Source organism: Micromesistius poutassou, assembly GCF_964030765.1.
Source record: "Micromesistius poutassou genome assembly, chromosome: 4".
Lineage (NCBI taxonomy): Eukaryota > Metazoa > Chordata > Actinopteri > Gadiformes > Gadidae > Micromesistius > Micromesistius poutassou.
The window spans coordinates 14,456,089-14,472,629 of NC_140274.1; the positions used below are offsets into that span (position 1 = coordinate 14,456,089).

General features: G+C 39.8%; 2 protein-coding genes across 2 annotated transcripts; both read right to left on the reverse strand.

Annotated features, from left to right (window-relative positions):
• Positions 1 to 1,433: 1,433 nt before the first annotated feature.
• LOC311342187 (sialoadhesin-like) lies at positions 1,434 to 7,118 on the reverse strand. The gene is made up of 11 exons (XM_084467002.1): positions 6,882 to 7,118; positions 6,727 to 6,806; positions 5,904 to 6,269; positions 5,490 to 5,696; positions 4,629 to 4,898; positions 4,199 to 4,459; positions 3,677 to 3,937; positions 3,290 to 3,392; positions 3,121 to 3,181; positions 1,932 to 2,164; positions 1,434 to 1,777 (listed from the first exon to the last, which is right to left on the reverse strand). The coding sequence occupies exons 2-11, from the start codon at positions 6,779 to 6,781 to the stop codon at positions 1,735 to 1,737; spliced, it is 1,860 nt and encodes a 619-aa protein (XP_084323128.1). The 5' UTR covers positions 6,782 to 6,806; positions 6,882 to 7,118; the 3' UTR covers positions 1,434 to 1,734.
• Positions 7,119 to 9,542: 2,424 nt separating this feature from the next.
• LOC311342192 (B-cell receptor CD22-like) lies at positions 9,543 to 16,241 on the reverse strand. The gene is made up of 11 exons (XM_084467006.1): positions 16,171 to 16,241; positions 15,927 to 16,006; positions 14,945 to 15,310; positions 14,536 to 14,757; positions 13,637 to 13,906; positions 12,296 to 12,556; positions 11,774 to 12,034; positions 11,387 to 11,489; positions 11,230 to 11,290; positions 10,041 to 10,273; positions 9,543 to 9,886 (listed from the first exon to the last, which is right to left on the reverse strand). Exons 2-11 carry the CDS (start codon positions 15,979 to 15,981, stop codon positions 9,844 to 9,846), a joined length of 1,875 nt encoding a protein of 624 aa, XP_084323132.1. The 5' UTR covers positions 15,982 to 16,006; positions 16,171 to 16,241; the 3' UTR covers positions 9,543 to 9,843.
• Between the last annotated feature and the right edge of the window lie 300 nt (positions 16,242 to 16,541).

A 16,541-nucleotide genomic window follows, 5' to 3' on the forward strand; every position in this document is an offset into this window, starting at 1 on the left:
ACATTGAAGGCAGGTGTTTTGCATCGGACCTCTGAGCCGAGTGACAGAAAATCTTGTTCCTCCCTTGTCCTTGGTGAGGGCGGGAGCACGAGACAACCGCAAAAGTGATGACGATTGGCTGGGGTTGAGTAAAATTCTATGGTAAGCCAATCAGAGGGGAAGTTAGGCGGGTGCTTAGTCTGCTTGCTTACGCTGTGCGCATCAACAGAATTGATTTTGCGGACCACTTTTCACAACAAGCATGAAGCACTACTATCTTACAATAGAGCGTAGCTGTGCTTTCTAGTTCCCCTTAAAAGCTCATCTCTTGGCAATTATATTTGCATATTGGTAGAAAGTTCTCAGAGTGACAGGGTTAGACTTACAGGAACAGCTAAAGCAACAACTAGACGTTTCACATGTGGTTTTGGGGTGTTGCCTCGGGCATTTGTGCGTCTTAGTCAAGGATGGCTAAGTAAGAAATGGCTTCCTGCCTCCACCCCCGTATCTGGCCTACCTCCCTGGTTTTTGGAAGCCATCTTTCTTCTGGTGAAGAGAACAGAGAGATAAAGAAGCAACAGGAGAAATGTATGGCAAAAAAGAGCGAGAAAGAGAGAGAGAGAGAGGATATCTCAACTTATCCAGAGGAAGATGAGGAGGGGGATGGAGACCAGTAGGACAGCATCTGTACTTACAGCTGAAGTGATCTGTGATGATGATGATGTGTGATGTGTCTGGAAGATACTGATTGAAGGCTTGGACTACCCTCCACTATTTCCCCAGACCTGATTACACAGATGTGGGTTTTAGCCCTAGGTCTTGAGGTCATTGTTAAAAGATGATGATACGTTGATACCAATGATACAGCAGGATAATGCATGAGGAATTTAGATGATTCATATTAATGTTGACAGGGTTATGCAGACTTTAAAGGTAAAGTGTGTAGGATTGAGTGGTATCTAGTTGTCTAGTTGCAGATTGCAACCAATTTAATAAGCCCCCTTTTCACTTAGTTATTTAATCTGATTTAGTCTGAGTTATTTGAACAACATATGGCTGTGCCCATATGTGCAAAATCAATTTCTGCCAAACCAGTCACGAACCTAGAGATCAGGAGATCAGGAATTTTATCAACACATTTTAATGCCGAAACAATCGTAATATTGCATGTGTTGCAATGTTTCCAGGCGCACTGATCACTCGTGCTGCCGGACATTTGTAGGAACCTTATGGAACATTGGTTTCATAAGATATCATATGAACGTTTTATGAGACCAGCCTGCATGGTTCCACATGTTTGAAATACGTGTTTTGTAATAACATATATCATTTAGGTTATTTCTTAAAGAGAATATGAACATGAAAAACACCATAAGCAGTTTAACTTACTAACTAAACATCATATACAATCACTGAAAAAAGATTATGAGAATAAAAAGCACATTTCAGCGAGCCACGTTATCAAGCACATTTTAATGCCAAAACAAGCGTAATATTACATTTTCCACTGAGAATAAAATTAATGTCAACCTTGTTTGGTTTTCAGTGATAGCAGCATGCATATCAACCAACAAAGCAATGATAGCAAGCGTTTTTTTCTGGCGAGAAGAGTATTCGTAGTAACTAACAAACTAAACAACATATACAATCACTGAACAATGATTATGACAATAAAATACACATTTATTGCTAGAAATGTTATTAAAACCCATTTAATGCTGAATCTATATCAAAATAATGCATTTTCTGGGATGTTTATTTGATGGTGGTATACAACTCTGACATCAGTTTACTGTCGCTGAAAAGAAGAAGTGAAAAAGAGATAAAGAGAAGTTAAGAAACTCAGTAAATTCTACACGGTTTATAAATGGCTTTGCCTCCACAAGCTGTCCCTTGGGATGATGAAGTCTCATCAACAAAGTTTATTTTCGAGAAATATCAAGAGTGCTTACTCAGGGACAGCCTTGGGTCTTTTAAGGTTGACCACAGAGTAAAGGACCTCTGTATGATCAGACTTTACCAGAGCACCAGCAAACCCACAAGGCACTTCCTGGTTCTTTGAGCGAGAGATGTGGATGCTGGCATAGTGAAGGTCATCCTGCTCTTCTATTTGTTCTCTCTGTGCTGCAGAAGCCGAGCGATTGGTCAGAGCTGAGACGTTGTCATACACAGGACACGGAGGAGACTGACGGGGAGAGAGGACAGAGTAGTACATTTAGAAAACACTTTACTCTTAAATGGCTGTTCAGAAGCTCATGTTTTTATGGTTCATTTAGAGACCGTTGGGGATGACTAGTGGTTCCACAGTGCAGGCCGCTGTAGGTTTCACTTTAGGACTCTCCTTCTTGAACATATTCCTCTTTCTAATTTGCTAGGTTTCAGTGACAGTTGAGCTTGTAGGACATCTTTGTTTGCTTGGATTAGACATCACTACTTCTATCACTCTGTCTTCTCATTCTGCTCACTGGCAGAAGTCGCTCAGTTTGTCCCCTTGATCTCAGCCTAGATCGCACTGCCACTCTATATCTCACTCTTGATCTCACAAAAAAATTAACCTGGAAAAGTTGATCCAACTTGTCTGGGATTTCGGTACTCGTAAGCAATAAAAACAAAGTTAAAATAGTAGATGAATAAATAAAACAAAAACAAAAAACAGACACACTTGCCACATGCTCGAAAGGGGGTAGGAGGAAGTAAAAAACTTATCTAGTCCTACCCCTTAACAAAAAAAAAATTGAAATGTAACAATAAGTAAACAAATGTTAATACTTTTTCATTAGAATGAAATGACAAGCGTGAATAGACGTGACTAAACATAACATAAATAGAACTTTAATACATAAACTCAGCCATTAACACGTTTCTATCTAAGAGTCATGTTAGTATTATAAAAAAGCATTCATGCTATTTAATTTGGTTTCCCTTGTGTAATGGTTCCCCTTTAAAGCTAATCTCTTGGGCATTGTATTTGCATATTGTCATAAAGGTCTCATAGCGAAAGGGCTTAAAGTTACAGAAACGGTAAGTACATGAGATTTTGGGGGTATGGGCTTGGAGTGGAGTGACTACCGACAGTGAGTAGTCGGTAGTGGAAGGAGGAGTCAAAGGAGTCATAGTAACAAATAGCTTCCTGTCGCTCACCTCCTCCCCGGTATCTGGCCTTCCTCCCTGGCCACGTGCTTTCCTAGAAGCCCTCTTTCTTCTGGGGAAGAGAATAGAGAGATAAGAAGAAGAAGTAATGATTGTCGAGAGAGAGAGAGAGAGAGAGAGAGAGAGAGAGAGAGAGAGAGAGAGAGAGAGAATATCTCACCTCATCCAGAGGAAGATGAGGAGGAGTATGGTGGCCAGTAAAACAGCAACAATTCCTGCAGCCACAGTTGTTGTAGTCACTGATGATGGTGATGATGATTTGGCTGAAACCCAGTGATTTAACACTTGATTCATGTGAAGGATGAAATACTGTCCATATATATATTACATTTAGTCTAAATGTAACAGATCTCCAATTGATGAAAAAATATTATGGATACTCTTACTCTAAAACTTGGACATACATGTAACTAGGGTCGTACAGCACCAAAGTTAATGAAAGTGGCAACACAGAGTCTGTGTCTTACCATCGATGGTGCTGGTACTCAGGTATTTTCAAGTGTTTGGTTGGTCTTTAAACAATGTGCTATTTTAAAGGAACAATTACCTGTCACATTAAGGAACCACAAAGTTGAATTCTGAAGTCCAACTGCATTACGAGCTTCACAGTAATAATTTCCTCCAAGCTCAGATGTGATATTACTGATGGTGTAGTTCTCTCCTAATTCTTCCACTGAGCCTTCATGTTCCTTGAACCAGGTGTAGTTAGCTGCTGGGTTAGCATCACTGCTGCAGCTCAGAGTCACTGAGCCGCCCTCCTTTATTTCACCAGAGGGACTCACGCTCACTGAGGGGGTCTTTGGTGCGTCTGTCATAAACACAATGATACATTTACATCCTAAAGATATGAAACCATGCACATAACTGCAATGTCAGTGGGATACAGAATGCTGTTTCGAATAATAAAATATCACTGTGACTCATAGTTTACCAGGCACATAGCAATACATGAATAGCAGCTAAACAGTATTGCAAGACAGTATATAGCAAATATGTTGACATCTTAGACGGTACAGATTTGTATTATTACTATCTAACTTTAACCTTAATATTATCGTTTTCCACTCACACTGGACATCTATGAAAACCGAGTTGGAGCCAAGATATCCATATTGGTTCTCTGCTTGGCAGCGGTACGTTCCAATGTCTTTATAGCTGACTGGGTCAAAGGTATAAAGTTGACTTGATTTCCAGTGCAGAGTTTGGTTGTCCTTGAACCAGGTGTAGTTAGCTGCTGGGTTGGCATCACTGCTGCAGCTCAGAGTCACTGAACTGCCCTCCTTTATTTCACCAGGGGGTCTTGATATCACAAATGTGTTTTTAGGCCCATCTAGAGGTACGTCAAATATGATGTACATTTATATGAATGATGATATAAAGAAGACGTTTGAGGAGTGAGTGGAATGCAGGACGAATTTAGATGGTTTATCTTAATGTTGACATTGTTGTACAAACTTTAACATCTGTGTTAAGATGTTATACTGTGTTCTTTTACTCACATTTCACATCAATAGAGATGTGGGAGGAAGATTTTGTCCCTAGGTCATTCTCAGCTTGACAGAGGTATCGTCCAGAGTCGGAAGACTGGATGCGATGAAAGGAAAGCTGTTGTCCTTCGATGCTGTGTCCGGAGGAATGCTGTGTAGGAACCTTGGTCCAGGTGTACTTTGCTACTGGGTTGGCCTTGCTGCTGCAGGTCAGATTCACTGAACTGCCCTCCCTTATTAAACCAGAGGGAGTCACTCTCACTAAGGGGGTCTTTGGAGTGTCTGTTGACAGTTATATTTCATTAGTTATTAAACAAATTGTATTAATAAAATTAAGCTGAGTATGTACCCAAGTATAAAAAGAAAGGATTAGGAAGTTGTACGGCTAGTGTCATGAGCATTTCCAAGCCTTGTATTGAATCCAGTTTATCTTTGAAGAGCAGCTTGCTCATTATGAACTGGCTGCGGTCATATTGTCAATCAATAATAAAAATAAATAAGCAGTCCATAACCATAATCCAAAAGGAAATCTATGCAGTCGGCAATCTTTCTAATTTGTACGTTTGTTAGCTTCAAGCTTTGGCTGTGAACCCTCTGGTGCCGTATACGAGGGGAACTTTTTCTTACTTACTTATCCTGATTTTCATGCGGATGGAATCAAAAGCAAGTAGTGTGTGTTTCTGTTCTTCTCAAATCTTAAATGGTATCAGTGGTACCAGTAGCCTACCCGGTACTACTGGTAGCCCTGCCCTGAGGCTGGAGACTGCTTCTACATGGACGATAGTGGTCCATTCATACTAAAACTACATGTAGTTCTTTACACTAAAGACCCATCATGTCTGGCCTCATGTCAGTGTACTGTGGAGCTCTTACACACTGATGGAGAGGGGAGATGTTCGGATCCTTTAACAGCACATGATGAATTGTATTCAGAGTTAATCTGGAACCACATTCCTTGATCATTTTGAATTCCATTCCTGTACCAGATGTACGTAGGATAACCTGGTAAATGACACAAACTGTGACATTCCAGATATACCAAGTTACGATTGGTAGGAGAATTGACTTTTACCTGGAGATCTGGGCCAGGGAAGAAATTACACAAAATGAATAAAAAAAAAGAAAAACAGGTTAACCAGAAAAAAAGCAGGTGCACACACACACACACACACACACACACACGCATGTGCGCGCGCACACACACACACACACACACACACACACACACACACACACACACACACACACACACACAGTTGAATAGATTCAATAGTAATCAATGTTTACCTGTCACAGATAACTTCACTCCAGGGACACCACTAAATGCCTCTCTATGGTTTGTTGTAATCCGAAACTTGTAATCAGCAGAGTCACTCTGTGTCAGGTCTTTGATAATCAGTGTACAAGTTCCAGTACAGCTGGGCCCCCAGTAACAGCTGGACAAAACACAGCTGTATTTAACACGATTTGTATAGTCTGTTATATCTTTCAGATCAACTATATCATTGTGTTTATTAGTAAACCACAGTTTTTTCTCCACCGTAAGTACTCTAGGGTATTTATAGGTGCAGCTGATTTCAACCGTTGATCCTCTCAAAGCGCAGACATTACTAGATTTGTAAGTCACTGCCCAGTCACTATTACCCTGTAATGCTGTAAAAAACAAACACATCTCATTGACAATGATGGTTCAGCTGATGAAATGCATGATTACAGGATTACAAGATACATAAGAGATGGAGGCTTGGTGCGGCTGCAACTAGAGATTCATTCTGACAGAGCTGTCAGAGAAACGTTCACGAACATCATGGGACACCAACATTATGCAGCTAGTGAAGAGCTAGTGATATACCTAGTGATAAACACAGTGAGACAGCTAGTGACACACCTAGTGATAAACACAGTGAGACAGCTAGTGATACACCTAGTGATACACCTACAATATTCAGTAAAATAGAACATATTTGTTATTTTAAAAAGGTAAATTATCTAGACGTCATTAGATAAATTCACAACATGTTGTTTAACCCTCTCTTCATTCGGGTTGCTTGGGTGTCATGTTACCCATTGAAACAGTTCAACTTAATGTTCCCAACGTAAATGTACAAACCTGGTAATGACAGAAGGAAAGCTACAAATCCTCTTGCTGCTGTTCTAAGATTCATAGTTGGTTTCTCTCAGGGCGTTGTTCTACAGATATAAACAAAATATTTCTTAATTTTAACTAACAAAATACATAGTCTTATGTCTGTTTTTTGTACTCACATCACTCTTCCTTCCTCTTTACACAGCAGTGGCGATTTCTCTATGAGACTGCAAGGGAAGCTCAGCTTCCCCTAAAATTAAAAAAAATAAATGGTCAAATATATACTGTTGTGTTAACATTTCATTGACTAAAAATGCGTTAGAACACGTCCATCTCGAAGACAAGTTCGTTCAGAATCAGCAGTGGGCCTTCGGACCCAGCACGCCTCAGGGCGCCCCATGCAAAGTCAATGAGATGCGTCCGTTGACGGAGGTAGTGTGCAAGAGGCGTTGACAGCGTCTCTGGGGGTGAATAGACCTCTGAAGAATAAGTCCCGCCTCCGAGGCTCCGGTTCCCTCGGTCAAATGTCTATGGGAAATAACATGAGGTTTATGAATGAGCGTACATAACAAACTCTTTAGATGGAGAAGAAGTAAAAGCTGCGTCACGTTTTGAACTACACACATTTTACATATAGTTTCGACTGGCTTTTTGGATTGTCGGTGCCGTTAAATATGCCTTTCATAAACCTCATGTTATTTCCCATAGACATTTGACCGAGGGAACCGGAGGCGGGACTTATTCTTAGGCAGTGATGGGAATAACGGCGTTATAAGTGTCATGGTTCTGAGATATTTATTGGCATTTTGGACTCTGGCGGCCCCTAGTGGCTGCACATATGCTATTTAGGTATTTCCTGTTCCCCTGCAGTCCCAATTACTCCTGTCACCTGTGTCTCGTTTCCCTGGCCTGTCACATGACCAATCAAGCCATGTATTTAAGTCCTTCCTCTGACAATGTTCTGTGCTTAGTCTTTGTTGTGCCACTTTGAACTCTGACCTGAGAAAGATAGATTATTATTGATTCACTGTGTTTTGACCCCCCTGCCTGTTCTCTGGATTACCCACTCGGATTTGCCCTTTGGTACGACGCTTTGAACTCTTTGTATTTTTGACCAAGAGTCTACCTATGTTTAGTTTTCTTTTTTCTTTTTGGAATTTTGCCTTTGTTAGATTTCTGATTTTGAACTTCTCTGATCTTCTGTGTGTTTGCCCTTTGGACTTGGTTACAATAAATACCACTAAATTAAGCCATCTCTGCGCTTGAGTCTACACCCTCCTTGTCCCAACCCTGACAATAAGTAACGCCGTTACTTACCCTAACCCCAGTAACGAGTAATCTAATTGATTACTCATCTCATTATTATAACGCCGTTATCGTTACTTTCAAAAAATGTGTTGTGTTACTACATTGAAGGCAGGTGTTTTGCATCGGACCTCTGAGCCGAGTGACAGAAAATCTTGTTCCTCCCTTGTCCTTGGTGAGGGCGGGAGCACGAGACAACCGCAAAAGTGATGACGATTGGCTGGGGTTGAGTAAAATTCTATGGTAAGCCAATCAGAGGGGAAGTTAGGCGGGTGCTTAGTCTGCTTGCTTACGCTGTGCGCATCAACAGAATTGATTTTGCGGACCACTTTTCACAACAAGCATGAAGCACTACTATCTTACAATAGAGCGTAGCTGTGCTTTCTAGTTCCCCTTAAAAGCTCATCTCTTGGCAATTATATTTGCATATTGGTAGAAAGTTCTCAGAGTGACAGGGTTAGACTTACAGGAACAGCTAAAGCAACAACTAGACGTTTCACATGTGGTTTTGGGGTGTTGCCTCGGGCATTTGTGCGTCTTAGTCAAGGATGGCTAAGTAAGAAATGGCTTCCTGCCTCCACCCCCGTATCTGGCCTACCTCCCTGGTTTTTGGAAGCCATCTTTCTTCTGGTGAAGAGAACAGAGAGATAAAGAAGCAACAGGAGAAATGTATGGCAAAAAAGAGCGAGAAAGAGAGAGAGAGAGAGGATATCTCAACTTATCCAGAGGAAGATGAGGAGGGGGATGGAGACCAGTAGGACAGCATCTGTACTTACAGCTGAAGTGATCTGTGATGATGATGATGTGTGATGTGTCTGGAAGATACTGATTGAAGGCTTGGACTACCCTCCACTATTTCCCCAGACCTGATTACACAGATGTGGGTTTTAGCCCTAGGTCTTGAGGTCATTGTTAAAAGATGATGATACGTTGATACCAATGATACAGCAGGATAATGCATGAGGAATTTAGATGATTCATATTAATGTTGACAGGGTTATGCAGACTTTAAAGGTAAAGTGTGTAGGATTGAGTGGTATCTAGTTGTCTAGTTGCAGATTGCAACCAATTTAATAAGCCCCCTTTTCACTTAGTTATTTAATCTGATTTAGTCTGAGTTATTTGAACAACATATGGCTGTGTCCATATGTGCAAAATCAATTTCTGCCAAACCAGTCACGAACCTAGAGATCAGGAGATCAGGAATTTTATCAACACATTTTAATGCCGAAACAATCGTAATATTGCATGTGTTGCAATGTTTTCAGGCGCACTGATCACTCGTGCTGCCGGACATTTGTAGGAACCTTATGGAACATTGGTTTCATAAGATATCATATGAACGTTTTATGAGACCAGCCTGCATGGTTCCACATGTTTGAAATACGTGTTTTGTAATAACATATATCATTTAGGTTATTTCTTAAAGAGAATATGAACATGAAAAACACCATAAGCAGTTTAACTAACTAACTAAACATCATATACAATCACTGAAAAAAGATTATGAGAATAAAAAGCACATTTCAGCGAGCCACGTTATCAAGCACATTTTAATGCCAAAACAAGCGTAATATTACATTTTCCACTGAGAATAAAATTAATGTCAACCTTGTTTGGTTTTCAGTGATAGCAGCATGCATATCAACCAACAAAGCAATGATAGCAAGCGTTTTTTTCTGGCGAGAAGAGTATTCGTAGTAACTAACAAACTAAACAACATATACAATCACTGAACAATGATTATGACAATAAAATACACATTTATTGCTAGAAATGTTATTAAAACCCATTTAATGCTGAATCTATATCAAAATAATGCATTTTCTGGGATGTTTATTTGATGGTGGTATACAACTCTGACATCAGTTTACTGTCGCTGAAAAGAAGAAGTGAAAAAGAGATAAAGAGAAGTTAAGAAACTCAGTAAATTCTACACGGTTTATAAATGGCTTTGCCTCCACAAGCTGTCCCTTGGGATGATGAAGTCTCATCAACAAAGTTTATTTTCGAGAAATATCAAGAGTGCTTACTCAGGGACAGCCTTGGGTCTTTTAAGGTTGACCACAGAGTAAAGGACCTCTGTATGATCAGACTTTACCAGAGCACCAGCAAACCCACAAGGCACTTCCTGGTTCTTTGAGCGAGAGATGTGGATGCTGGCATAGTGAAGGTCATCCTGCTCTTCTATTTGTTCTCTCTGTGCTGCAGAAGCCGAGCGATTGGTCAGAGCTGAGACGTTGTCATACACAGGACACGGAGGAGACTGACGGGGAGAGAGGACAGAGTAGTACATTTAGAAAACACTTTACTCTTAAATGGCTGTTCAGAAGCTCATGTTTTTATGGTTCATTTAGAGACCGTTGGGGATGACTAGTGGTTCCACAGTGCAGGCCGCTGTAGGTTTCACTTTAGGACTCTCCTTCTTGAACATATTCCTCTTTCTAATTTGCTAGGTTTCAGTGACAGTTGAGCTTGTAGGACATCTTTGTTTGCTTGGATTAGACATCACTACTTCTATCACTCTGTCTTCTCATTCTGCTCACTGGCAGAAGTCGCTCAGTTTGTCCCCTTGATCTCAGCCTAGATCGCACTGCCACTCTATATCTCACTCTTGATCTCACAAAAAAATTAACCTGGAAAAGTTGATCCAACTTGTCTGGGATTTCGGTACTCGTAAGCAATAAAAACAAAGTTAAAATAGTAGATGAATAAATAAAACAAAAACAAAAAACAGACACACTTGCCACATGCTCGAAAGGGGGTAGGAGGAAGTAAAAAACTTATCTAGTCCTACCCCTTAACAAAAAAAAAATTGAAATGTAACAATAAGTAAACAAATGTTAATACTTTTTCATTAGAATGAAATGACAAGCGTGAATAGACGTGACTAAACATAACATAAATAGAACTTTAATACATAAACTCAGCCATTAACACGTTTCTATCTAAGAGTCACGTTAGTATTATAAAAAAGCATTCATGCTATTTAATTTGGTTTCCCTTGTGTAATGGTTCCCCTTTAAAGCTAATCTCTTGGGCATTGTATTTGCATATTGTCATAAAGGTCTCATAGCGAAAGGGCTTAAAGTTACAGAAACGGTAAGTACATGAGATTTTGGGGGTATGGGCTTGGAGTGGAGTGACTACCGACAGTGAGTAGTCGGTAGTGGAAGGAGGAGTCAAAGGAGTCATAGTAACAAATAGCTTCCTGTCGCTCACCTCCTCCCCGGTATCTGGCCTTCCTCCCTGGCCACGTGCTTTCCTAGAAGCCCTCTTTCTTCTGGGGAAGAGAATAGAGAGATAAGAAGAAGAAGTAATGATTGTCGAGAGAGAGAGAGAGAGAGAGAGAGAGAGAGAGAGAGAGAGAATATCTCACCTCATCCAGAGGAAGATGAGGAGGAGTATGGTGGCCAGTAAAACAGCAACAATTCCTGCAGCCACAGTTGTTGTAGTCACTGATGATGGTGATGATGATTTGGCTGAAACCCAGTGATTTAACACTTGATTCATGTGAAGGATGAAATACTGTCCATATATATATTACATTTAGTCTAAATGTAACAGATCTCCAATTGATGAAAAAATATTATGGATACTCTTACTCTAAAACTTGGACATACATGTAACTAGGGTCGTACAGCACCAAAGTTAATGAAAGTGGCAACACAGAGTCTGTGTCTTACCATCGATGGTGCTGGTACTCAGGTATTTTCAAGTGTTTGGTTGGTCTTTAAACAATGTGCTATTTTAAAGGAACAATTACCTGTCACATTAAGGAACCACAAAGTTGAATTCTGAAGTCCAACTGCATTACGAGCTTCACAGTAATAATTTCCTCCAAGCTCAGATGTGATATTACTGATGGTGTAGTTCTCTCCTAATTCTTCCACTGAGCCTTCATGTTCCTTGAACCAGGTGTAGTTAGCTGCTGGGTTAGCATCACTGCTGCAGCTCAGAGTCACTGAGCCGCCCTCCTTTATTTCACCAGAGGGACTCACGCTCACTGAGGGGGTCTTTGGTGCGTCTGTCATAAACACAATGATACATTTACATCCTAAAGATATGAAACCATGCACATAACTGCAATGTCAGTGGGATACAGAATGCTGTTTCGAATAATAAAATATCACTGTGACTCATAGTTTACCAGGCACATAGCAATACATGAATAGCAGCTAAACAGTATTGCAAGACAGTATATAGCAAATATGTTGACATCTTAGACGGTACAGATTTGTATTATTACTATCTAACTTTAACCTTAATATTATCGTTTTCCACTCACACTGGACATCTATGAAAACCGAGTTGGAGCCAAGATATCCATATTGGTTCTCTGCTTGGCAGAGGTACTTTCCACTGTCTTTAGAGCTGACTGGGTCAAAGGTATAAAGTTGACTTGGTTTCCAGGGTAAAGTTTGGTTGTTCTTGAACCAGGTGTAGCTAGCTGCTGGGTTAGCATCACTGCTGCAGCTCAGAGTCACTGAGCCGCCCTCCTTTATTTCACCAGAGGGACTCACGCTCACTGAGGGGGTCTTTGGTGCGTCTGTCATAAACACAATGATACATTTACATCCTAAAGATATGAAACCATGCACATAACTGCAATGTCAGTGGGATACAGAATGCTATCTCCAATAATTAAATATCAATGTGATAGTTTACCAGGAATATAGCAATACATGAATAGCAGCTAAACATTTTGTAAGACCTGAGATATCAAATATGTTTGCATATTAAACACTACAGATTTGGCAAGCTGCAAATCATAGCTGCCAATGTGTCTTTACTCATGTTGGTTTGTGCGTTACTAATTGTTAGTTGAGTAGATTGAGGCTCTTGTTAGCTACTCTGGGACTGGGCCAGGTAAAGCGTTTAGAACTACTGAAAACACATGTTCAGTTCTCCTTTGTTGGTGACACTAGGAGCAGGGGTGCTGTTCCAACCATGTAATTTGGAGTCCTCCTTTTGATATTTTTGTTTCTTTGATTTAAACAGATTTCCTTGTTAGTTTCACCTCCTCTATTTGTGTGTTTGTGTGGTTGAATATCCAAGTTTAGTAATTTATTTAATATCCAAGTGTAAATAAATTACTTTACTTTACCAAAAATATCTGGTTTTATGTTGCCTCCCCTTTCCCTAGCGAGGGACGTAACAATTATTCTTTAAAATTTTATTTTTAATATTATCATTTTCCACTTACACTGGACAGCTATGAAAAACAATTTGGAGCCGAGATATCCATATTGGTTCTCTGCTTGGCAGCGGTACGTTCCACTGTCTTTATAGCTGACTGGGTCCAAGGTATAAGGTTGACTTGATTTCCAGTGCAGAGTTTGGTTGTCTTTGAACCAGGTGTAGTTAGCTGCTGGGTTGGCATCACTGCTGCAGCTCAGAGTCACTGAACCGCCCTCCTTTATTTAACCAGGGGGTCTTGATATCACAAATGTGTGTTCAGGCCCATCCCATACGTCAAATATGATGTACATTTATATGAATTATGATATAAAGAAGACATTTGAGGAGTGGAATGCAGGACAAATTTAGATGGTTCATCTTAATGTTGACATTGTTGTACAAACTTTAACATCTGTGTTATGATGTTATACTGTGTTCCTTTACTCACATTTCACATCAATAGAGATGTGGGAGGAAGATTTTGTCCCTAGGTCATTCTCAGCTTGACAGAGGTATCGTCCAGAGTCGGAAGACTGGATGGGATGAAAGGAAAGCTGTTGTCCTTCGATGCTGTGTCCGGAGGAATGCTGTGTAGGAACCTTGGTCCAGGTGTACTTTGCTACTGGGTTGGCCTTGCTGCTGCAGGTCAGATTCACTGAACTGCCCTCCCTTATTAAACCAGAGGGAGTCACTCTCACCAAGGGGGTCTTTGGAGTGTCTGTTGACAGTTATATTTCATTAGTTATTAAACAAATTGTATTAAGGAAGTTGTAAGGCTAGTGTCATGAGCATTTCCAAGCCTTGTATTGAATCCAGTTTATCTTTGAAGAGCAGCTTACAGGTTGTACTCGCATGTTGCTCATTATGAACTGGCTGCGGTCATATTGTCAATAGATAAAAAAAATAAATTAGTCCATAAAAACTGGACAGCCCTTTGTCTATATTATCTATTTTAAATAATAAATAAATAATATTAAATAATAATTCAGAAGCAACTCTATGCAGTCGGCTATCTTTCTAATTTGTACCTTCGTTAGCTTCAGGCTTTGGCTGTGAACCCTTTGGTGCCGTATACGAGGGGAACTTTTTCTTACTTAGTACTTATCCTGCTTTTCATATGGATGGTATCAAAAGCAAGTAGTGTGTGTTTCTGTCTGTGCTTCTCAAATCTAAAATGGTATCAGTGGTACCAGTAGCCTACCCGGTACTACTGGTAGCCCTGCCCTGAGGCTGGAGACTGCTTCTACATGGACGATAGTGGTCCATTCATACTAAAACTACATGTAGTTCTTTACACTAAAGACCCATCATGTCTGGCCTCATGTCAGTGTACTGTGGAGCTCTTACACACTGATGGAGAGGGGAGATGTTCGGATCCTTTAACAGCACATGATGAATTGTATTCAGAGTTAATCGGGAACCAGTAGTATTTTGTAGACATTTGTTGAGCTTGAATTCCATTCCTGTACCAGATGTACGTAGGATAACCAGCTAAATGACACATAGTGTGACATTCCAGATAAACCCCGTTACGCCTGGTATGAGGAATCAACACTTTCACCTGGAGATCTGGGCCAGGGAAGAAATTACACAAAATGAATAACAAAATAGAAAAACTGATCAAACAGAAAAAAAGCAGGTGCACAGTCACACGCACGCACGCACACACACACACACACACACACACACACACACACACACACACACACACACACACACACACAGTTGAATAGATTCAATAGTAATCAATGTTTACCTATCACAGATAACTTCACTCCAGGAACACCACTAAAGGCCCCGCCTTGGTTTGTTGTAAACCTAAACTTGTAATCAGCAGAGTCACTCTGTCTCAGGTCTTCGATTCTCAGTGTACAAGAGATAGTACAGCTGGTCTTCCATTTACAGATCTTCTCACCACACCAGTATTTAACACGATCTGTATAGTCTATTATATCTGTCAGATTAACTTGATAATTGTGTTTATTAGTAAACCACAGTTCTTTCTCCACCGTAAATCCTTTAGGGTATTTATAGGTGTAGCTGATTTCAACCGTTGATCCTCTCAAAGCGCAGACATTACTAGATCTGTAAGTCACTGCCCAGTTACTATTACCCTGTAATGCTGTAAAAAACAAACACATCTCATTGACAATGATGGTTCAGCTGATGAAATGCATGATTACAATATTACAAGATACATAAGAGATGGAGGCTTGGTGCAGCTGCAACTAGAGATTCATTCTGACACTGAGCTGTCAGAGAAACGTTCGAGAACATCATGGGACACCAACATTATGCAGCTAAGAGCTAGTGATATACCTAGTGTTACACCTAGTGATAATGGAGATTTCATCTCACATATTATCAAGGGATTGAGGACACAAACAGACACAATACAAGGCAGGGGACCAATGTTGGCTTCTAATAATAAGTTCACAATCTCAATTTAAGACTGTAACACTTTAAATAGGAACTTAATTAACCTGTCAATGTTGTACTGAATTCTGAGTTGCCTGGTAACCAGGAAATGGTCAACAAGCCTGTTTTAAATCTCAAATGCAACGCTACAATATTCAGTAAAATAGAACATATTTGTTATTTTAAAAAGGTAAATTATCTAGACGTCATTAGATAAATTCACAACATGTTGTTTCACCCTCTCTTCATTCAGGTTGCTTGGGTGTCATGTTACCCATTGAAACAGTTCAACTTAATGTTCACAACGTAAATGTACAAACCTGGTAATGACAGAAGGAAAGCTACAAATCCTCTTGCTGCTGTTCTAAGATTCATAGTTTGTTTCTCTCAGGGCGTTGTTCTACAGATATAAACAAAATATTTATTAATTTTAAGTAACAAAATACATAGTCTTATGTCTGTTTTTTGTATTCATCTAATCACATTAATTGGTTATTGTGCTTGATATAGGAATGTTACTTTAAGTAAGTAAACTAGTACAATTAAAGTAAAAATTATTCTTACTGTAGAGAAGGTAGCTGGTGCGAAGTGCGAAAACTTCTTTGCCTGCAGTTCAAGATAATATCTAGAACAAATGTGTTCAAGCTCTTCCTTCCTCTTTACACAGTTAATATGAACTGTATAGTGCCATTTATCAGCTACCCTGAAAATAACCTGGGGTCACCTACAGTTTACCAGCAGGGAACATAGTTATAGCATATTGATGTAGAATATAGTCATATTATATAGGATATAGATGTTGAATATAGATATAGAATAAAAATAGAAACTAGATATAGAATATCGATTATTTATAGATGTAGATTAAAGATTTAGAATATATAGACTATAGATATAAAATATGGAGGTAAAATAAAGAATATAGGTGTAGAATG